Here is a 24,092-nt window from a genome sequence, read left to right on the forward strand (position 1 = left end):
AAGAGTTCTGAGTCTTACAATTCAGCCTAATATGGATATATCTTTCCATTCTAGTTTGCTATAAATAAAATCAGCAACAAATCTAAAGTATTTAGACTCAGACTCCACAGATTTGTCTTCTGAGGGTGAACATATTTCTAATGAGCAAGACTCAGAAATCATCTACATTTATGTTTAAATTGAAACACCTTTGTGCATTACTGAAGGAAGTATTATGTACATTAGGAGTGCAAGATCCCAATCCGGCTTATAAAAAGTCTGTTAAACAATTGGATCTAATTTGCAAGCCTGCAGCTAAGGCTCCTGAATTTTTTTTCTGTACCAGATGAAATTTCTGAAATTATTCCAAGGTATAGGCAAGGCCTGGTATTCATTATAATACAGCTTCAAAATTTAAAATGATATCTCCATTACTAACGTTTAATTTTTGCCGTACTTTTCCAGGACCCTGTAGTGAATGTGTATATATATGTGTGTGTGTGTGTGTGTGTGTATGTATGTATGTATGTGTGTTATATAAAGGGGTTGCTTTTTGGGGTTACAGTGGGAGCTGATGGGACTTATGTATGTTACAGAGGGGGGCTTATGGGGGTTACAGGGGGTGCAGGTTTACAGTGGGAGCTGATGGGGCTTATGTAGATTACAGGGGTGTGTTTCCTCAAGAGCTTTCTGATGGAGTTTTATAGTGTTTATTGCATTGTTTTGTTATATGCTATAATGGAGCAGGAGAATTCTGTCTCTAAATTTACCCTAGAAACTACATTTCCTGAAAACCTTTCTACCATTATTAGGTGTGCTTATTGTAAAAAAGCTGAAGTGCCTTCTTCAGCTCATTTATGTAGCTGCTACTTCTACTTACTGGTTTTTTGATGACCCTGTTAGTGCAAATCTATCGAGTTTGCTTCAGAGTGCAAATTCTTTTATTTGTGATGCTGTATTTGATATTATGAAAATTAATGTCGAAAGCATGTCTTAGCTATTATTGCCAGGAAGACTTTGTGGCTTAAATACTGGAATGCTGATATGGTATCTAAATCTAGATTGTCTTTCTTTTCAAGGAAAGAAATTATTTGGGTCTGATTTAGATTCTATTATTTATACTATTACTTGGGGGTAAAGGAGCCTTTATTTCTCAAGGTAGAAAGTCTAATGGGAAATCTAAAAGCCCCTAATCGGTTTTTATTCCTTTCGTCAGAATTAAGAACACAAAGCAGACTCCTCTCTTGAAAATCAAAGTTCTTCTGGTTTTGTCTGGAGGCCAAATGCTAACTGGAACAAGTTCAAGCAGGGTAAGAAATCTGTCCCCTCTTCTAAAACAGCATGACGGTGAGAGCCCTGATCCAGTAGTTCTGGTAGAGGGCAGATTAAACTTTTTTCAGGAGACTTTGTTTCAGCCTGTCCCAGATCCCTGGGTTCAGAATATTGTTTCTCAGGGATATTTAATTGGATTCAGAACTAGGCACTCCAGGGAAAGTTTTTCCTGTAAAAGCTCAAGCCTTTCTTCGATTTGTCTTGGATCTGGAAGCAGTGGGAGTTATTGTTACAGTTCCTTTGCTGGAACAGGGGATGGGTTTTTATTCAAATCTCTTCATTGTTCCAAAGATGGAAGGCACTTTCAGACCAGTTCTGGATCTACAAATTTGTAAGGATTCCCTCTTTCAGAATGAAAACTATCAGGACTATTCTACCTTTTTGTTCTGAGCTTTTCTTTAATGGACAATCATTTTCAGTTTGTTGCTTTTCCATTTAGTCTGGCTACAGCTCCAATAATATTTACCAAGGTTCTTGGTGCCCTTTTGTCTGTAATCAGAGCTCATGGTATTGCAGTGTTTCCTTACCTGTTCGATATCTTTGTACTAGCTCCTTTAGCAGAATTTAACATCAATCAACTATTGTTTCTTCAAAGACATGGTTAGAGGATTAATTTGCCAACGAGTTTTTTGATTCCTCAAGCAAAGGTTACTTTCCTAGGTTTCCAAATAGACTCAGTGACCATAAGTCTGTCTGACAGAGCAAAGATGGATGAAACTGGTGTCAGCTTGTCTGAACCTTCAGTCTCTTTCAATCCCTTCAGTAGTTTTGTGTATGGAAGTACTAAGTCTCATTCTTGCAGCTTCAGATGCAATTCCATTTGCTTGATTTTATATGAGGCCTCTTTAGCTTTGTATGCTGCGTCAATGGTGCAGGGATTGTACTCTGTAGTCTCAAAAGATATTCTTAGATTCCAGGACAAGTCAGTCTCTGAGTTGGTGGATGAATCATCAGTTTATTATTCACATGGCTTCTTTTGCTCATTTTACCTGGACTGTGATCACTACAGATGCAAGTTTTTCAGGTTGGGGAGTGGTTTGGGGGCTCTGACAGCTCAAGGGGTTTGGGATCCTTGGGAGGTGAGGTTACCAATCAATATTCTTGAACTCCGTGCAATTTTCAAAGCTATTTAAAAATGGCCCCTGTTGAAAAGGTAGTCTTATCTTGGTTTTCAGACAGTCAGTGTCACAGCAGTAGCTTATGTCAGCCATCAAGGGGAACTCACAGTTCCCTAGCTATGATGGAGGTATCTCAAATTCTCTTTTGGGCAGAAGTCAATTCTTGGCTAATTTCTGTGATTCACATCCCAGGAGTGAACAATTGGGAGGCATACTTTCTCAGTCATCAGTCTCTACATCCAGGGGAGTGGTTGCTTCATCAGGATGTGTTTAATCAGATTGGGGATCTTTGGAGTCTACCAGAGAGAGATCAGATGGCCTCTCATTTGAACAACAGCGGATGCTATGGTAGTTCCTTGGTCATGTCAGCCTGCTTATCCGTTTCCTCCTCTGTTTATTCTTTCCAGAGTAATTTCCAAGATAAGACTAGAGAAGTCCTTTGTAATCCTGATTGTCCAACGTGGCCTTGCAGGATTTGGTATGCAGATCTGATTCAAATGTTCCTCTTGGCCTCTTCCTCTGCGGTCAGACCTTCTGTCTCAAATTCCTTTCTTCCATCTGGATCTAAAGTCTCTAAACTTGATAGCATGGAAATTGCACGCCTAGTTCTGTGACATAGGGGTCTTTCATGTTCTGTGAGTGAAACTCTGATTCAGGCTTGTAAACCTGTTTCTACGACTATTTATCACAAGGTTTGGAAAATTTCCTGGTCTGTAAATCATGGTTTTTCTTGGCATTCTTTTAGAATTCCTAGAATTCTTCCATTTTTGCAGAATGGTTTAGATAAGGGTGCATCTGCTTGTTCCATGAAAGGACAGATTTCTGCTTTCAGTTTTGTTCCACAGAAAGATTTCTAGTCTTCCTGATGATCATTGTTTTCTTCAGGCTCTGGTCCGAATTATACCTGTTCTCAAGCCTATTTCTCCTCCTTGCAATCTTAACCTAGTGTTAACGGTTTTGCAGGTTCCTCCTTTTGAGCCTATGCATAAATTGGACATTAAACTAATTTCATGGAAATTATTGTTTCTTTTGACCATATCTTCTGCTAGAATAGTTTAATTGTCTGCTCTTTCTTGTGATTCTCCTTATCTGATTTTTCATCAAGACAAGGCTGCTTACGGACATCATTTAAATTTCTGCCTTAGGTTGTTTCTTCAGACATTGGAAGAGAGATTGTTGTTCCCTCTTTGTGTCCTAATCCTAAGAATGCTTCTGAAAGATCTTTACATTCTCTGGATGTTAGAGCATTTAAATATTATTCTGATACTACTAATGAGTTCAGACAAACCTCTAGGTTGTTTATTCTTTTCTCTAGGCCTAGGAAAGGTCAGAAGGCCTCTATTTATTTAGCCTCTTGGATAAAACTTTTGATTCACAGAGCTTATTTGTAGGCAGGTCAGCCTTTGCCACAGTGGATTACAGCTTTTTCTACTAGGTCAGTTGCCACCTGTTGAGCTTTCAAGAATGAAAAGGCAGCTACATGATCTTCTTTGCATAATTGTACAAAATGTTACCTTTTTGATGTTATGACTTCCTCTTTAGTAGAAAGGTCCTTTAGGCAGGTGCCTCTGTTTGACGGTTATGCCTATTTTTGAGTACATTTAAAAAAAAAAAAAAAATCTTTGGGGTTGTGGATTTCTTCTCTCAGTAAAAAGATACACTGGAACAAATATCTAATGCCTGATAAAACAATGTTTAAATCTTTTTGTTGTCTTCAGGCTTTTCTCAGGTTAAAGCCAGTTCTTAATTGAATTATCGGTGGCCAGAAAAAAAATCTTAAGAAGGGCTTCTACTAAATTTAGCTGTAGTAAGAGCTTTAAAAAATATCTATAGGTAAAGCCCACAGCTATTTCTTTGACTTCTTGGTTTGATCTCTTAATTCATAGAGCTTTCATGGATGTGGGAAAGTATCTCCCAATCTGCATTACTGCTCATTCTACCAGACCAGTTTTTATTTCCTGAGCATTTAAAAACGTATGTTATTCAAAATGTTAAGGCAGCAACATGGTCATCCTTACATACCTTTATTAAATTCTACCCCTTTGACGAGTTTGCTTCTTCTATTTGTTTTTTTGGTAGGAAAGTCCTCAAGGCAGCTGTGTCTGGAAATAAGGTGCCTGCCTTTTGAAGAAAAAAAATTATCCCACTCAAAATTTATTAACCCCTTAATGACTACAACACTTTTCCATTTTCTGTCCGTTTGGGACCAAGGCTATTTTTACATTTTTGCGGTGTTTGTGTTTAGCTGTAATTTTCCTCTTACTCATTTACTGTACCCACACATATTATATACCGTTTTTCTCGCCATTAAATGGACTTTCTAAAGATACCATTATTTTCATCATATCTTATAATTTACTATAAAAAAAATTATAAAATATGAGGAAAAAATGGAAAAAACACACTTTTTCTAACTTAGACCCCCAAAATCTGTTATAGATTTACAACCACCAAAAAACACCCATGCTAAATAGTTTCTAAATCTTGTCCTGAGTTTATAAATACCCAATGTTTACATGTTCTTTGCTTTTTTTGCAAGTTATAGGGCCATAAATACAAGTAGCACTTTGCTATTTCCAAACCATTTTTTTTTTTTTTTTCAAAATTAGCGCTAGTTACATTAGAACACTAATATCTTTCAGGAATCCCTGAATATCCCTTGACATGTATATATTTTTTTTTAGTAGACATTCCAAAGTATTGATCTAGGCCACTATTTCACCGCCAAATGCGATCAAATACAAAAAAATCGTTCACTTTTTCACAAATTTTTTCACAAACTTTCGGTTTCTCAGTGAAATTATTTACAAACAACTTGTGCAATTATGGCATAAATGGTTCTAAATTCTTCTCTGGGATCCCCTTTGTTCAGAAATAGCAGACATATGGCTTTGGCGTTGCTTTTTGGTAATTAGAAGGCCGCTAAATGCCACTGTGCACCACACGTGTATTATGCCCAGCAGTGAAGGGGTTAATTAGCGAGCATGTAGGGAGCTTTTTGGGGTAATTTTAGCTTTAGTGTAGTAGACAACCCCAAGTATTGATCTAGGCCCATTTTGGTATATTTCATGCCACCATTTCACCGCCAAATGCGATCAAATTAAAAAAAAGTTACATTTTTCACAATTTTAGGTTTCCCACTGAAATCATTTACAAACAGCTTGTGCAATTATGACACAAATGGTTGTAAATGCTTCTCTGGGATCCCCTTTGTTCAGAAATAGCAGACATATATGACTTTGGCGTTGCTTTCTGGTAATTAGAAGGCCGCTAAATGCTGCTGCGCCTCACACGTGTATTATGGCTAGCAGTGAAGGGGTTAATTAGGGAGTTTGTAGGGAGCTTGCAGGGTTAATTTTAGCTTTAGTGTAGAGATCAGCCTCCCACCTGACACATCCCACCCCCTGATCCCTCCCAAACAGCTCCCTTCCCTTCCCCACCCCACAATTGTCCCCGCCATCATAAGTACTGGCAGAAAGTCTGCCAGTACTAAAATAAAAGGTTTTTTTTTTTTTAAATATATATATATTTTTTAGCATATTTACATATGCTACTGTGTAGGATCCCCCTTAGCCCCCAACCTCCCTGATCCCCCCCAAAACTGCTCTCTAACCCTCCCCCTCTGCCTTATTGGGGGCCATCTTGGGTACTGGCAGCTGTCTGCCAGTACCCAGTTTGCAAAAAGAAAAAGGTTTGTTTACATTTTTTTGACAATTTTTCTGTAGTGTAGCTTCCCCCCCCTCCACAGAACAACCCCCACCACCTAACTGAAGTTTTTTTCTATTATTTGTTTATTTTATTAAGCTATTGTTTCATTTTTCTACACTTTTTTTCTGTAGTGTAGCGGCTCCCTCCCATGCACGCGCCCGCCCCCTCCGTGCACGTGCGCGCGTCTGCGCACGCCCCGGCCATCCCCGCCCACGATCCCGCCCCCCTGAAGATCAGCAAGGCCATCGATGGCCGCCTCCCATACCGGCTCCCACCCACCAACGAAAAGAGCCTCCGATCTCCGGTGCAGAGAGGGCCACAGAGTGGCTCTCTCTGCACCAGATGGCTAAAAAATGTTATTAGAGATGTGTAGGGTGTACCCTGCGCAAAACAATGGGTGAATATACCTCTAGCTCACCTCAGAAGGTTCCCTAGTGAACCCTTGAATAAATAAAGAATAAAAGGTAATAGAGGGGAGCCCCAACAAAGGCTGAGGTAAAGGTGAATATATAAAAATATAGTTATAGGAGTCTAAATTAGGTATAGGATAAGTATAAAATAATTAGTTTAATACATAGTACAATACATATAAAAACAAGTACAATCAAAACCATGGATCCATGTTAAAAATAAAGTGTACAATAAAGTGCAACGTTGAAGAAGAAATATCTGTATTGATTGGATATACAGATACTATTGGCCTGAAAAGATTTATCCTTGTAAGATAGAAATGTCAATATGTATCAATATGTGTCCATCCAAGTTGATAATCAGGTGTTAATTTCCAAAGTCAATGTGAGATGTGACCAATGTGTTGAAAAAATGTTGATGAAAAATAAAGAAAAAATCAAGCAAAAAATGAAGAGAAAATGGTGTAAAGTTGTGAAAAATTGTGAAAAATTCCAATATTGTGTGATAGTTGAAAAAAATAAAAAATAAAAATAGAAATTGGTGAAACAAACTCTATCCAAAATTACTCGGGTGATGATGATGTGATTCCAATAAGAAAATGCTGGAGATACTAAAAGATGTATAAAAAATGTGAAAAAACACAAAATACGAATAAAAAACCTGTGAAAAAAGAAACACAAAATATGAATAAAAAACCTGTGAAAAAAGAAACGGACAATAATGTAGAATATATCAACTGTTAGGTTCATATACAAGGTAGTATGCTTACTCAAATCTGTTGACGCGTTTCGGCATTAATCTCCTGGCTTTTATCAAGACTGTTTCTTTTTCCACAGGTTTTTTATTCGTATTTTGTATTTTTTCACATTTTTTATACATCTTCCAGCTGAATCAAAAGTTTTATCCAAGAGGCTAAAGAAAAAGCCCTTAACGACCAAGGACGTGCAGGGTACGTCCTCAAAAAAAAAAGTCACTTAACGACCCTGCACGTCCTTGGTCGTTAAGGGCTTTTTCTTTAGCCTCTTGGATAAAACTTTTGATTCACAGAGCTTATTTGCAGGCAGGTCAGCCTCTGCCACAGTGGATTACAGCTTTTTCTACTAGGTCAGTTGCCACTTGTTGGGCTTTCAAGAATGAGGCTTCAGTTGATCAAATTTGCAAGGCAGCTACTTGGTCTTTGCATAATTTTACTAAATTTTACCATTTTGATGTTGTAACCTCCTCTTTAGTAGAAAGGTCCTTCAGACAGTCGCCTCTGCCTATTTTTAAGTACATTTAAAAAAAAAAAATTCTTTGGGGTTGTGGATTCCTTCTCTCAGTTAAAAGATACACTGGAACAAATGTCACATTATCTGAAACACACAGAGAAAAAATAAAATAAAAATGTATGTTTACCTGATAAAAAATGTTTAAATCTCTCTTTTTTGTTGTGTTCAGGCTTTTCTCAGGTTAAAGACAGTTCTTTATTGAATTTTCTTTGGCCAGAAAAAAAAATTCTTAAGAAGGGCTTCTGTAGTAAGAGCTTTAAAAAATGTATCTACAGGTAAAGGCCACAGCTATTTCTTTGACTTCTTGGTATGATCTCTTAATTCATAGAGCTTGCATGGAGGTGGGAAAGTATCTCCCAATCTGCATTACTGCTCATTCTATCAGACCAGTTTTTATTTCCTGAGCATTTAAAAACTTCTGTTATTCAAAATGTTACGGCAGCGACATGGTCATCCTTACATACCTTTATTAAATTCTACCCCTTTGATGAGTTTGCTTCTTCTGTTTGCTTTTTTGTTGGTAGGAAAGTCCTCAAGGCAGCTGTGTCTGAAAATTAGGTGTCTGCCTTTTGAAGAAAACATTTTTTATGCCGCTCAAATTACTCTTGGACGCCACAGTTATTAATTTAGTTATTTTTTCTCTGGCAGCAGTTTTAGTTTGCACCACTTTTTCCCTGCTCTGTCCTTTCCTACCTTTCTACTTTTCTTTGCTTGGCTATATGTAAGACTGGCTTACCAGAGTGGTGAGAGAGGGATTGAGTATTCTTACAGTTTTCGGATCTTTGCTTCCTAGTGGCCTGGAGTTGAATCCCAAGAGTAATTGACTCGTGGACTCTCCCCACTATGAAAGAAATGCATTTATCAGGTAAACCTAAATTTTGAATATTTGTTTTCCTCTTAGTGTTTCAGAGAATGTGACATTAGTTATCCTCTATTTTCCATTAAATTGTTTCCTTATTACAACTGGGTTTTTATGATATCCTTTAAGTATTTAACTGTAAACTGCAAATTTGAATGTACCAGCTGGTTTGCACTTAGTTAAAAGTATTATACAGTGTTTTTTTACCTTTGCATGTAATATATATATATATATATATATATATATATATATATATATATATATATATATATATATATATATATATATATACAGTGGATATAACAAGTCTACACACCCCTGTTAAAATGTCAGGTTTCTGTGATGGAAAGAAATGAGACAAAGATAAATCATTTCAAAACTTTGTCCACCTTTAATGTGACCTATAAACTGTACAACTCAATTGAAAAGCAAACTGAAATCTTTTAGGTGGAGTTAAGAAAAAATAATAATGTGGTTGCATAAGTGTGCACACCCTCTTATAACTGGGGATGTAGCTGTGTTCAGAATTAAGCAATCACATTCAAAATCATGTTAAATCGGAGTCAGTACACACCTGCCATTTAAAGTGCCTCTGATTAACCCCAAATAAAGTTCAGCTGCTCTTGTTGGTCTTTCCTGAAATGTTCTTAGTCTCATCCCACAGCAAAAGCCATGGTCCACAGAGAGCTTCCAAAGCATCAGAGGGATCTCATTGTTAAAATGTATCAGTCAGGAGAAGGGTACAAAAGAATTTCCAAGGCATTCGATATACCATGGAACACAGGGAATTTGTGCAAAGGTCATCATCAAGTGGAGAAAATATGGCACAACAATGATATTACCAAGAACTGGACGTCCCTCCAAAATTGATGAAAAGACGAGAAGAAAACTGGTCTGGGAGGCTACCAAGAGGCCTACAGCAACATTAAAGGAGCAGCAGGAATATCTGGCAAGTACTGGCTGTGTAGTACATGTGACAACAATCTCACGTATTCTTCATATGTCTGGGCTATGTGGTAGAGTGGCAAGACAAAAGCCTTTTCTTACGAAGAAAAACATCCAAGCCAGGCTACATTTTGCAAAAACACATCTGAAGTCTCCCAAAAGCATGTGGGAACAGGTGTTCTGGTCTGATGAAACCAAGGTTGAACTTTTTGGCCATAATTCCAAAACACATGTTTGGTGCAAAAACAACACTGCACATCACCAAAAGAACACCATACCCACAGTGAAGCATGGTGATGGCAGCATCATGCTTTGGGGCTGTTTTTCTTCAGTTGGAACTGGGGCCTAAGTTGAGCTAGAGGGAATTATGAACAGTTCCAAATACCAGTCAATATTGGCACAAAACCTTCAGGCTTCTGCTAGAAAGCTGAACATGAAGAGGAACTTCATCTTTCAGCATGACAACGACCCAAAGCATACATCCAAATCAACAAAGGAATGGCTTCACCAGAAGAAGATTCAAGTTTTGGGATGGCCCAGCCAGAGCCCAGACCTGAATCCGATTGAAAATCTGTGGGGTGATCTGAAGAGGGCTGTGCACAGGAGATGCCCTCGCAATCTGACAGATTTGGAGTGTTTTTACGAAGAAGAGTGGGCAAATCTTGCCAAGTCAAAATGTGCCATGATGATAGACTCATACCCAAAAAGACTGATTGCTGTAATAAAATCAAAAGGTGCTTCAACAAAGTATTAGTTTAAGGGTGTGCACACTTATGCATCCATATTATTTTATTTTTATATTTTTTCTTCCCTCTACCTAAAACATTTCAGTTTGTTTTTCAATTGAGTTGTACAGTTTATAGGTCACATTAAAGGTGGAAAAAGTTCTGAAATTATTTATCTGTCTCATTTTTTTACATCAACGAAATCTGACATTTTAACTTAGGTGTGTAGACTTTTTATAATCCAATGTGTGTGTGTGTGTGTGTGTATATATATATATATATATATATATATATATATATTTGTATTTTGCTTTACTTTTTAAAGTTTATCCTCATAACCTTCCTAACTAAAAAATAAACAGCCTTTTTCTGGCAACAACAAATTACATTTTTGGCTCTCTCCATGCCTAGTAATACCCCTCCTTTAAATTTTCAGACAGTGGGAGTAACTCACCTCTGCCCAAGTATGCTTCATCTCCCAAACCAAACAACAGCTACATGTTCAAACGAGAGCCCCCAGAGGGATGTGAGCGAGTGAAGGTCTTTGAGGAAATCTCGTAAGTAATACTTTTTTGTAAGCTGGCGGCTGCTTAATAGAATCCATTTATATATTTTGTTCAGATTTAAAGATGTACAGATAAGTCCAGCTTACAAATTGCTTCCATTGAGGCAAAAAGGCAGATAAATGCCACACATGCTACTTGCTTAAATATTTATTTTTTATTTATTATTTTTTTAAATTAAAGGAAGGAATGGAAAATTAAAAAAAAATTAAGTAATTTAGAACACAATATTCTTATACTAGACACCAAGCTTTTTTTTTTCCACAAAAAAATGTAATTGGCAAGAGTCCATGAGCTAGTGACGTATGGGATATATAATCCTACCAGGAGGGGCAAAGTTTCCCAAACCTCAAAATGCCTATAAATACACCCCTCACCACACCCACAATTCAGTTTTACAAACTTTGCCTCCTATGGAGGTGGTGAAGTAAGTTTGTGCTAGATTTCTACGTTGATATGTGCTTCTCAGCATGTTGAAGCCCGGTTCCTCTCAGAGTGCAGTGAATGACAGAGGGATGTGAAGGGAGTATTACCTATTGAATACAATGGTCTTCCTAACAGGGATCTATTTCATAGGTTCTCTGTTATCGGTCGTAGAGATTCATCTCCTACCTCCCTTTTCAGATCGACGATATACTCTTATATACCATTACCTCTACTGGTTCTCGTTTCAGTACTGGTTTGGCTATCTGCTATATGTGGATGGGTGTCTTTTGGTAAGTATGTTTCATTTACTTAAGACAGCTATGGTTTGGCACTTTATATATAAAGTTCTAAATATATGTTTGTACTTATATTTGCCATGATTCAGGTTTATCAGTATATTTCTCCAACATTGGTGTGTCCGGTCCACGGCGTCATCCATTACTTGTGGGATATTCTCCTCCCCTACAGGGAAAGGCAAGGAGAGCACACAGCAGAGCTGTCCATATAGCTCCCCCTCTAGCTCCGCCCCCCAGTCATTCTCCTTGCCGCTCTGAACAAGTAGCATCTCCTCGGGGATGGTGAGGAATTTGTGGTGTTAGTTGTAGTTTTTTATATCTTCTATCAAGAGTTTATTTTAAAATATTGCTGGCTTGTACTATTTACTCTACAACAGAAAAGTGATGAAGATTTCTGTTAAGAGGAATATGATTTTAGCACAAGTAACTAGAATCCATTGCTGTTACCACGCAGGACTGTTGAAACCAGAGAACTTCAGTTGGGGGTAACAGTTTGCAGACTCATCTGCTTCAGGTATGACTAGTCTCCTTCTAACAACACAGGCTAATGCTAGATGACAGTCATTTTTCCCCTCAGGGAAAATGGTAAGCCATTTTTCTTTCACCTCAGCAAAAAAGATAACAGGCTTCCCCTTTTTGATTTTTATGCTGGTAGACACTGTTAGGGGCAAAATCGATTGGTTTTTATTACAATATCATGGCATTTGAACTGTTTTATAAGCTCATATACACTTGGGAACGTTTTTTATTGATCTGGCAGGTTTAGGACACCTAAATCTAGTCAGGAAGGCCCCTTCACTCTAGTGTGCTGAGGGAGGAAGCCTCATTTTGGTGCTTCAGCTGTGCAGTTGATTTCAAGGCAGTGCATGCAGTTTTCATGTGAGAGGGTCCTGTGACTCAGAAAGTGACTCCAGAAGGCTTATTTCTGTGAATGATTGACCCATAAGGAAGGTAAAATGCTGCAGCAATACTATAGCAGGGATTGTAGTGTATAAAAACAGTTAAATCCAACAATTGGCTCTGGTTTGCTTGTTTTAAGAGCTAGAGTCTCCATATTTGCTGTGCAATACTTTCTAAGCATTATGACACTGGGGTCCAAATTTCATAAAAATCGGATATTGCCTTCATAGTTTTTTGAACATTCAGAAATAAAGTGTGTAATTTTATTATTTAAAGAGACAGTAACGTTTTTGTTTAAAATCGTTTTTATTGCATTGTTTGCCTGCCTAAATCTGTTTAACATGTCTATGCCATCAGATAACCTATGTTCTGTGTGTGTAGAGACAAATGTGTTCCCCCTTTGAGTGTTTGTGATAATTGTGCCATAGCGTCCAAACAAAATAAGGACAGCTCTGTTACATTTCATAATGTTGCCCAAGATAATTTATCTAATGAAGGTAGTGAGGATAATTCTACATCCTCTCCTTCTGTGTCTACACCAGCTTTGCCCGCGCAGGCGACACCTAGCGCGCCAGTGCTTATTTCTATGCAACAATTAACAGCAGTAGTGGATAATTCTATAGCAAATCTTTTATCCAAACTGCCAGCATTTCAGAGAAAGCGTGATTGTTCAGTTTTAAATACAGATAAAAAAAGGATGAACAATCAGACGCTGACGATGCCTTATCTATTTTACCCTCACATCAATCGGAATTGGCTGTGAGGGAAGGGTTGTCTGAGGGTGAAATTTCAATGTCTCAACAGGCAGAACCTGATATAGTAGCATTTAAATTTAAGCTAGAACATCTCCGCGCTTTGCTTAAGGAGGTATTAGATACTCTGGATGACTGTGATTCTGTAGTAGTACCAGAGAAGTTGTGCAAATTGGACACATTTTTAGAGGTCCCAGTGCACGAAGACGCTTTTCCAATACCCAAGAGGGTAGCGAGCATAGTGGATAAGGAGTGGGAGAAGCCAGGTGTACCCTTTGCCCCACCTCCTATATTTAAGAAAATGTTTCCCATAGTAGACCCTAGAAGGGACGCATGGCAGACGGTCCCGAAGGTTGAGGGAGCTGTTTCAACACTAGCGAAGCGCACAACTATTCCTATAGAGGACAGCTGCGCTTTCAAAGATCCTATGGATAAAAATTGGAAGGATTGCTTAAAAAGATTTTTGTTCAACAAGGGTTCATCCTTCAACCAGCTATGTGTGTTATTACTGTCACTTCAGCGGCGTCCTTTTGGTTTGAGGAACTAGAAAGGTCGCTCCAGAAAGAGACTTCCTATGAAGAAGTCATGGACAGAATTCACGCATTAAAGTTAGCTAATTCCTTTATATTGGATGCCGCTTTTCAAATAACGAAATTGGCGGCGAAAAACTCAGGTTTTGCTATAGTAGCGCGGAGGGCGCTTTGGCTAAAATCCTGGTCGGCAGATGTGTCGTCCAAGACTAAGTTACTTAATATTCCTTTCAAGGGTAAGACCCTTTTTGGGCCGGAATTGAAGGAAATTATTTAAGACATCACTGGGGGTAAGGGCCATGCCCTCCCACAGGATAGGCCTTTTAAGGCTAAGAACAAGTCTAATTTTCGTTCCTTTCACAATTTCAGGAACGGACCGGCTAATAACTCCACTGCCGCTAGACAAGAAGGTAACGCGGCCCAGCCCAAACCCGCTTGGAAGCCCATGCAAGGCTGGAACAAGGGTAAACAGACCAAGAAACCTGCTGCTGCTACCAAGACAGCATGAAGGGGTAGCCCCCGATCCGGGACCTGATCTGGTAGGGGGCAGACTATCTCTCTTCGCTCAGACTTGGGCAAGAGATGTTCCGGATCCCTGGGTACTAGAAATAGTCTCCAAGGGATACCTGCTAGAGTTCAAGGGACTTCCTCCAAAGGGAAGATTCCACCTGTCTCACTTATCTTCAGACCAGATAAAGAAACAGGCATTCTTACATTGTGTAAGAGACCTATCAAAGATGGGAGTGATAAACCCAGTCCCCTCCGGGGAACAAGGTCTAGGTTTTTACTCAAACTTGTTTGTGGTTCCCAAAAAAGAGGGAACTTTCAGGCCAATCCTGGATTTAAAGATATTAAACAATTTCCTCAGAGTTCCATCCTTCACGTGGCTCTTCCATTCGGTTTAGCCACCGCTCCCAGAATTTTCTCAAAGGTGCTAGGGTCCCTTCTAGCGGTCCTAAGGCCGAGGGGCATCGCTGTAGCACCTTATCTAGACGACATCCTAATCCAAGCGTCGTCTCTTTCCAAAGCGAGGGCCCACACAGACATTGTGTTGGCTTTTCTCAGATCTCACGGGTGGAAGGTGATCATAGAAAAGAGTTCACTGTCACCGTCCACAAGGGTTCCGTTTCTGGGAACAATAATAGATTCTATGGAAATGAAGATCTTCCTGACAGAAGTCAGAAAGTTAAAGCTTCTAAACGCTTGTCGAGTTCTTCATTCTATTCCTCAACCCTCCATAGCTCGGTGCATGGAAGTAATAGGACTAATGGTCGCAGCAATGGACGTGGTTCCTTTTGCTCGAATTCATCTAAGACCATTACAGCTGTGCATGCTCAATCAGTGGAATGGGGACTATACAGACTTGTCTCCCCAAATTCAAGTAGACCAGGTAACCAGGGACTCACTTCTCTGGTGGTTGACCCAGGATCACCTGTCTCAGGGAATGAGTTTCCGCAGACCGGAGTGGGTCATTGTCACGACCGACGCCAGCCTCTTGGGGTGGGGCGCGGTCTGGGACTCCCTGAAAGCTCAGGGCCTATGGTCTCGGGAAGAGTCGCTTCTCCCGATAAACATTTTGGAACTAAGAGCAATATTCAATGCGCTCCTGGCTTGACCTCAGCTATCGAAAGCCAGGTTCATAAGATTTCAGTCGGACAACATAACGACTGTTGCGTACATCAATCATCAGGGGGGAACAAAGAGTTCCCTAGCGATGAAGGAAGTAACCAAGATCATCCAATGGGCAGAGAATCACTCCTGTCATCTATCTGCTATTCACATCCCAGGAGTAGACAACTGGGAGGCGGACTATTTGAGTCGTCAGACTTTCCATCCGGGGGAGTGGGAACTCCACCCGGAGGTCTTTGCTCAGTTAACCCAATTATGGGGCATTCCAGACATGGATCTAATGGCGTCCCGTCAGAACTTCAAGATTCCTTGTTACGGGTCCAGATCCAGGGATCCCAAGGCGATTCTAGTGGATGCATTAGTGGCGCCTTGGTCGTTCAACCTACCGTATGTGTTTCCACCGTTTCCTCTCCTTCCCAGGCTCATAGCCAGGATCAAACAGGAAAAGGCCTCGTGATTCTGATAGCTCCTGCGTGGCCACGCAGGACTTGGTATGCAGACCTGGTGAATATGTCATCGGCTCCACCATGGAAGCTACTTTTGAGACAGGATCTTCTAGTACAAGGTCCATTCGAACATCCAAATCTAGTTTCTCTGCAGCTGACTGCTTGGAAATTGAACGCTTGATTTTATCCAAACGTGGGTTTTCGAATTCTGTGATAGATACTCTGGTCCAAGCCAGAAAACCTGTGACTAGAAAGATTTACCATAAAATATGGCGTAAATATATCTGTTGGTGTGAATCCAAGGGATTCTCCTGGAGTAAAATAAAAATTCCAAGGATTCTTTCCTTTCTCCAAGAAGGTTTGGATAAAGGGTTGTCCGCTAGTTCTCTAAAGGGACAGATTTCTGCTTTATCTGTCTTGTTACACAAACGACTGGCAGCTGTCGTTCAGGCTTTGGTTAGAATCAAGCCTGTTTACAGAACCATGACTCCTCCTTGGAGTCTAAATTTAGTTCTTTCAGTTCTTCAAGGGGTTCCGTTTGAACCTTTACATTCCATAAATATTAAGTTATTATCTTGGAAAGTACTGTTTTTGGGTGCTATTTCTTCTGCTAGAAGAGTTTCTGAATTATCTGCTTTGCAGTGTAATCCACCCTATCTGGTTTTCCATTCAGATAAGGTTGTTTTGCGTACTAAGCCTGGTTTTCTTCCAAAAGTTGTTTCCAACAAGAATATTAACCAGGAAATAGTTGTTCCTTCTCTGTGTCCGAAACCAGTTTCAAAGAAGGAACGTTTATTACACAATTTAGATGTTGTTCGTGCTTTAAAGTTCTATTTAGAAGCAACAAAAGATTTTAGACAAACCTCATCTTTGTTTGTTGTTTACTCTGGTAAGAGGAGAGATCAAAAAGCTACTGCTACCTCTCTTTCTGGCTAAAAAGCATTATCCGATTGGCCTATGAGACTGCCGGACGACAGCCTCCTGACCGAATCACAGCTCACTCTACTAGGGCTGTGGCTTCCACATGGGGCTACAAGAACGAGGCTTCTGTTGATCAGATATGTAAGGCAGCGACTTGGTATTCTCTGCACACTTTTGCCAAATTCTACAAATTTGATACTTATGCTTCTTCGGAGGCGATTTTTGGGAGAAAGGTTTTGCAAGCCGTGGTGCCTTCCATTTAGGTAACCTGATTTGCTCCCTCCCTTCATCCGTGTCCTAAAGCTTTGGTATTGGTTCCCACAAGCAATGGATGACGCCATGGACCGGACACACCAATGTTGGAGAAAACAGAATTTATGCTTACCTGATAAATTACTTTCTCCAACGGTGTGTCCGGTCCACGGCCCGCCCTGGTTTTCCTAATCAGGTTGAAAAATTTTTTGTCTTTATACACTACAGTCACCACGGCACCCTATAGTTTCTCCTTTTTCTCCTAACCGTCGGTCGAATGACTGGGGGGCGGAGCTAGAGGGGGAGCTATATGGACAGCTCTGCCGTGTGCTCTCCTTGCCTTTCCCTGTAGGGGAGGAGAATATCCCACAAGTAATGGATGACGCCGTGGACCGGACACACCGTTGGAGAAAGTAATTTATCAGGTAAGCATAAATTCTGTTTTCCTTTTTGCAGACTGTCAGTTTCATATCTGGGAAATGTTTTTTAAAAAAAAAAATTCTTACCTGAGGTTTTCAAATTGACTCTTTCTATATTGCGGGCTGTATTAGGCTTGCGAGAGCGCAAAATGCTATAATTTATTGCTTCATTCTTGGCGCGAGACTTTTTTTGTGCGAAAAATTACGTTTGTTGACGCAAATTCGTCATTTCCGGCGTCTTAGTTGGCGCCAAGTCTTTAAACGAGGTTGCGTCATCTATGACGCTCGAGTTTCATTCCGGACGTTTTTGGCGCCAAAAAATGTTTTTCAGTTTGTGGTGCAGCATACTTGGCGCTAAACATTTTTTCATTATTTAAGACCTCATTCCTTTTGCCTCTGGTCTTTTTTTCTATGTCAGAGGCTTATTCTGTTTGCATTTTTTTCCCATTCCTGAAACTGTCATGTAAGGAAATTGATAATTTTGCTTTTTATGTTGTTTTTTTCTTTTACATACTGCAAGATGTCTCAATCTGATCCTGTCTCAGAATCTACTACTGGAATCCTGCTGGTTCTACCAAAGCTAAGTTCATTTGTTGTAAACTTGTGGTAACTGTTCCTCCAGCTGTGGTTTGTAATAGTTGTCATGATAAACTTTTACATGCAGATAATGTTTCCACCAGTAGTAGTTCATTACATGTTGCTGGTCCATCAACATCTAATGCTCAGGATATTCCTGTAAATTTAAGAGAATTTATTTCTGATTCCATTCAGAAGGCTTTGTCTGCCATTTCGCCTTCTAATAAACGTAAAAGGTCTTTTAAAACTTCTCATAGAGTTGAGGAATTTTTTAATGACCGACATCATACTGATTTATCTATCTCTGATGAGGATCTGTCTGATTCCAAGGATCCTGCCTCAGATATTGACACTGACAAATCCTCTTATTTATTTAAAATAGAGTATATTCGTTCTTTATTAAAATAAGTTTTGATTGCATTAGATATGGAGGAGACTAGTCCTCTTGATACTAAAATTAGTAAACGTTTAAATTCAGTTTATAAACCTCATGTAGTTATTCCAGAGGTTTTTCCAGTTCCTGATGCTATTTCAGATATGATTTCTAAGGAATGGAATAGACTGGGTACTTCTTTTACTCCTTCTTCAAGGTTTAAAAAAATTGTATCCTTTGCCTACTGATAAATTGGAGTTTTGGGAAAAGATCCCCAAAGTTGATGGGGCCATCTCTACTCTTGCTAAACGTACAACTATTACTATGGAAGATAGTACTTCTTTTAAGGATTCTTTAGATAGGAAGCTTGAATCTTATCTAAGGAAAGCTTATTTATGTTCAGGCCATCTTCTTAGGCCTGCTATTTCTTTGGCTGATGTTGCAGCTGCTTCAACTTTTTGGTTGGAAACTTTAGCGCAACAAGTATCAGATCATAATGTGTATAGCATTGTTAGATTAATTCAACATGCCAATAATTTCATTTGTGATGCCATTTTTTATATCAGAATTGATGTTAGATATTTGTCTTTAGCTATTTTAAGCTTTATGGCTTAAATCTTGGAATGCTGATATGATTTCTAAATCGACATTGCTATCTCTTTCTTTCCAAGGTAATAAATTATTTGGTTCTCAGTTGGATTCTATAATTTCAACTGTCACTGGGGGGAAGGGAGCTTTTTTGCCTCAGGATAAAAAAATCTAAGGGTAAATTTAAAGCTTCTAACCTTTTTCGTTCCTTTCGACAGAAAAAGGAACAGAAACCTAGTCCTTCCCCTAAGGAATCTGTCTCCAATTGGAAAGCCTTCCTCAATCTGGAATAAATCCAAGCCATTTAAGAGATCTAAACCAGCCCCCAAGTCCGCATGAAGGTGCGGCCCTCATTCCAGCTCAGCTGGTAGGGGGCAGATTAGATTTTTGGACTAAATTCAGTCCAAAATCATTGGATTCAGAACATTGTCTCTCAGGGGTACAGAATAGGTTTCAGAGTAAGACCGCCTGTGAGAAGTTTCTTTCTCTCACGCATTCCAGTGAACCCAGAGAAAGCGCAGGCTTTCCTGAAGTGTGTTTCAGACCTAAAGTTATCTGGGGTAATCGTGCCAGTTCTTCACTTTTCAGGAACAGGGTCTGGGGTTTTATTGAAATCTGTTCATTGTCCCAAAGAAAGAAAATTCATTCAGACCAGTTCTGGATCTAAAAGTCTTGAATCGTTATGTAAGAGTACCAACATTCAAAATGGTGACTATAAGGACTATTCTGCCTTTTGTTCAGCAAGGGCATTATATGTCTACAATAGACTCGGTGCCCTACTCTCTGTAATCTGAGAGCGGGGTATTGCGGTGTTTCCTTATTTGGACGATATCTTGGTACTTGCTCAGTCTTTACGTTCTGCAGAATCTCACACAAATCAACTAGTGTTGTTAATTCAAAGACATGGTTGGAGGATCAATTTACCAAAAAGTTCTTTGATTCTTCAGACAAGGGTAACCTTTTTAGGTTTCCAAATAGATTCAGTATCCATGACTTTGTCTCTAACAGACAAGAGATGTCTGAAATTGGTTGCAGCCTTTCGGAACCTTCAGTCTCAATCATTCCCTTTAGTAGCTATGTGCATGGAGGTTTTAGGTCTCATGACTACAGTATCGGACGCGATCCCCTTTGCTCGTTTTCACATGAGACCTCTTCAGCTTTGTATGCTGAACCAATGGTGCAGGGATTATACAAGGATATCACAATTAATATCCTTAGATCCCAATGTTTGACTATCTCTGACTTGGTGGTTAGATCACCATTGTATAGTTCAAGGGGCCTCTTTTGTTCGTCCAACCTGGACTGTGATCACAACAGATGAGTCTTTCAGGTTGGGGAGCTGTCTGGGGATCTCTGACAGCACAGGGGGTTTGGAAATCTCAAGAGGCGAGATTACCAATCAATATTTTGGAACTCCGTGCAATTCTCAGAGCTCTTCAGTTTTGGCCTCTATTGAAGAGAGAGCCGTTTATTTGTTTTCAGACAGATAATGTCACAACTGTGGCGTATGTCAATCATCAGGGTGGGACTCACAGTCCTCAAGCTATGAAAGAAGTATCCCGGATACTTGTGTGGGCAGAATCCAGCTCCTGTCTAATTTCTGCGGTCCATATCCCAGGTATAGACAATTGGGAAGCGGATTATCTCGGTCGTCGAGCTTTACATCCGGGAGAGTGGTCTCTTCACCCAGATGTTTTTTCAAATTGTTCAGATGTGGGGGCTTCCAGAAATAGATCTGATGGCATCTCATCTAAACAAGAACCTTCCCAGGTACCTGTCCAGGTCCATGGATCCTCAGGCGGAAGCAGTGAATGCATTGACACTTCCTTGGAGTTATCAACCTGCCTATATTTTTCCACTTCTAGTTCATCTTCCAAGAGTGATTTCCAAGAACATCATGGAGCAATCATTTTTACTGTTGGTAGCTCCAGCATGGGCTCACAGGTTTTGGTATGCGGATCTTGTTCGGATGTCCAGTTGCCAACCCTGGCCACTTCCACTAAGGCCAGACCTTCTATCTCAAGGTCCGTTTTTCTATCAGGATCTCAAATCATTAAATTTGAAGGTATGGAAATTGAACGCTTAGTGCTTAGTCATAGAGGTTTCTCTGACTCAGTGATTAATACTATGTTGCAGGCTCAAAAATCTGTTTCTAGAAAGATTTATTATCGAGTTTGGAAGACTTACATTTCATGGTGTTCTTCTCATAAATTCTCTTGGCATTCTTTTAGAATTCCTAGAATTTTACAGTTTCTTCCTTGAAAGGACAAATCTCTGCTCTTTCTGTTTTATTCTACAAAAAAATTGCTAAACTCCCTGATATTCATTGTTTTGTACAGGCTTTGGTTCGTATCAAGCCTGTCATTAAATCAATCTCTCCTCCTTGGAGTCTTTCACCTAGATTTAGAGTTTGGCGTTAGCCGTCAAAAGCAGCGTTAAGGTGTCCTAACGCTGCTTTTTACCGCCCGCTGGTATTTAGAGTCAGGCAGGAAAGGGTCTAACGCTCACTTCCTCACCGCGACTCCAGGCTACCGCAGATCCCCTTACGCCAATTGCGTATCCTATCTTTTCTATGGGATCTGCCTAACGCTGGTATTTGGAGTCTTGGAAGAAGTGAGCGGTAGACCCTCTACCGACAAGACTCCTACCGCCAAAAAAAGTCAGTAGTTAAGAGCTTTATGGGCTAACGCGTGAATATAAAGCTCTTAACTACTCTGCTACAAAGTACACTAACACCCATAAACTACCTATGTACCCCTAAACCGAGGCCCCCCCCACATCGCCGCCACTCTACTAAAAATTTTTAACCCCTAATCTGCCGACCGGACACCGCCGCCACCTACATTATAGCTATGAACCCCTAATCTGCTGCCCCGAACATCGCCGACACCTATATTATATTTATTAACCCCTAATCTGCCCCCCCCCCCAACGTCGCCGCTACCTAACTACAATTATTAACCCCTAATCTGCCGACCGGACCTCGCCGCCACTATAATAAATGTATTAACCCCTAAACCGCCGCACTCCCGCCTCGCAAACACTAGAATAAATAGTATTAACCCCTCATCTGCCCTCCCTAACATCGCCACCACCTACCTACAATTATTAACCCCTAATCTCCCGCCCGCACCGTCGCTGCTACTATAATAAAATTATTAACCCCTAAACCTAACTCTAACCCCCCCTAACATAAATATAATTTAAATAAAACGAAATAATAATCCTAAAATTAATTAAAATAATCCTATTTAAAACTAAATACCTAGAAAATAAACCCTAATATAGCTACAACATAATTAATAATTACATTGTAGCTATTTTAGGATTTATATTTATTTTACAGGCAACTTTGTATTTATTTTAACTAGGTACAATAGCTATTAAATAGTTAATAACTATTTTATAGCTACCTAGTTAAAATAAGTACAAAATTACATGTAAAATAAATCCTAACCTAAGTTACAAATACACCTAACACTACACTATCATTAAATTAATTAAATAAATTACCTACTATTAGCTAACTTAAAATACAATAAAATAAACTATTCTATAATATAAAAAAACACTAAATTGCAAAAAATAAAAAAGAATTACAAGATGTTTAAACTTATTACAACTAATCTAAACCCCCTAATAAAATAAAAAATCCCCCCCAAAATAAAAAAATTCCCTACCCTATTCTAAACTACCAAAGTAATCGGCTCTTCTACCAGCCCTTAAAAGGGCTTTCTCCTGTTAAGTGTAGTCAGTCCACGGGTCATCCATTACTTATGGGATTATATCTCCTCCCTAACAGGAAGTGCAAGAGGATCACCCAAGCAGAGCTGCTATATAGCTCCTCCCCTCTACGTCATACCCAGTCATTCTCTTGCACCTAACTAATAGATAGGACGTGTGAGAGGACTGTGGTTGTTAAACTTAGTTTTTATTTCTTCAATCAAAAGTTTGTTATTTTAAACAGCACCGGAGTGTGTTGTTTTTTCTCAGGCAGCATTAGAAGAAGAATCTACCTGAGTTTGTGTATGATCTTAGCGGTCGTAACTAAGATCCATTTGCTGTTCTCGGCCATTCTGAGGAGTGAGGTAACTTCCGAACAGGGGACAGCAGGCAGGGTTCACCTGCAAGGAGGTATGTTGCAGTATATTATTTTCTAAGGAATGGAATTGACTGAGAAAATACTGCTAATACCGATGTAATGTAAGTGCAGCCTTAAATGCAGTAGTAGCGACTGGTATCAGGCTGATATGTATGTATGTTTACACTGAGGTATTTCTAGGGAATGGAACTTAACTAAGAAAATACTGTATACATTTAAGTTATATTTGAGCCCCCACTGCAGTGAAAGCGACTAGCAGCAGGCTTATTAATAACATTTCATAATTTTATTTTTAAAACGTTTACTGGCATGTTAATCGTTTGAGTTTAAGTCGTTTGTTTATGAATAAAATCAGTTTACTGAACTTCCCCACTGTTGTATTATGAGAGGGAGGGGCCTATTTTAGCGCTTTATTGCGCAGTAAAAATTCAGTCACAGTCTTCCTATTTCTTCCTCCATGATCCAGGACGTCTCTACAGAGCCCAGGGGTCTCCAAAACTAGTTTTGAGGGAGGCAATCACTCACAGCAGACCTGTGAGAGTGTGTTTTGACTGTGATAAAAACGTTTATATTAAATTGTTATCCGTTTTTTGGGTACTAAGGGGTTAATCATCCATTTGCTGGTGGGTGCAATCCTTTGCTAACTTAATGCATTTACTGTGAAAATTTGGTTGCTATAACTAATTTGGTTCATTGTTATTTCAACTGTGACAGTTTTTTGTGCTTCTTAAAGGCACAGTAACGTTTTTTATATTGCTTGTAAATTTATTTGAAAAGTATTTTCCAAGCTTGCTAGTCTCATTGCTAGTTTGTTTAAACATGTCTGACACAGATGAATCTCTTTGTGCAATATGTTTAAAGGCCAATGTGGAGCCCAATAGAAATTTGTGTACTAATTGCATTGATGCTACTTTAAATAAAAGCCAATCTGTACATGCAAAGAAAATTTCACCAGACAACGAGGGGGAAGTTAT

The 24,092-nt window shown here is 39.4% G+C and overlaps 1 protein-coding gene across 1 annotated transcript in view; it reads left to right on the top strand.

Annotated features, from left to right (window-relative positions):
• GLCCI1 (glucocorticoid induced 1) overlaps positions 1-24,092 on the top strand; it is a 474,455-nt gene that overhangs the window by 358,442 nt on the left and 91,921 nt on the right. Inside the window, exon 7 of the mRNA XM_053714094.1 lies at positions 10,782-10,902. Within this exon, the coding sequence (XP_053570069.1) occupies positions 10,782-10,902 (121 nt within the window). The remainder of the gene's footprint in view (positions 1-10,781; positions 10,903-24,092) is intronic.

This window comes from Bombina bombina, chromosome 5 (assembly GCF_027579735.1).
Source record: "Bombina bombina isolate aBomBom1 chromosome 5, aBomBom1.pri, whole genome shotgun sequence".
NCBI lineage: Eukaryota > Metazoa > Chordata > Amphibia > Anura > Bombinatoridae > Bombina > Bombina bombina.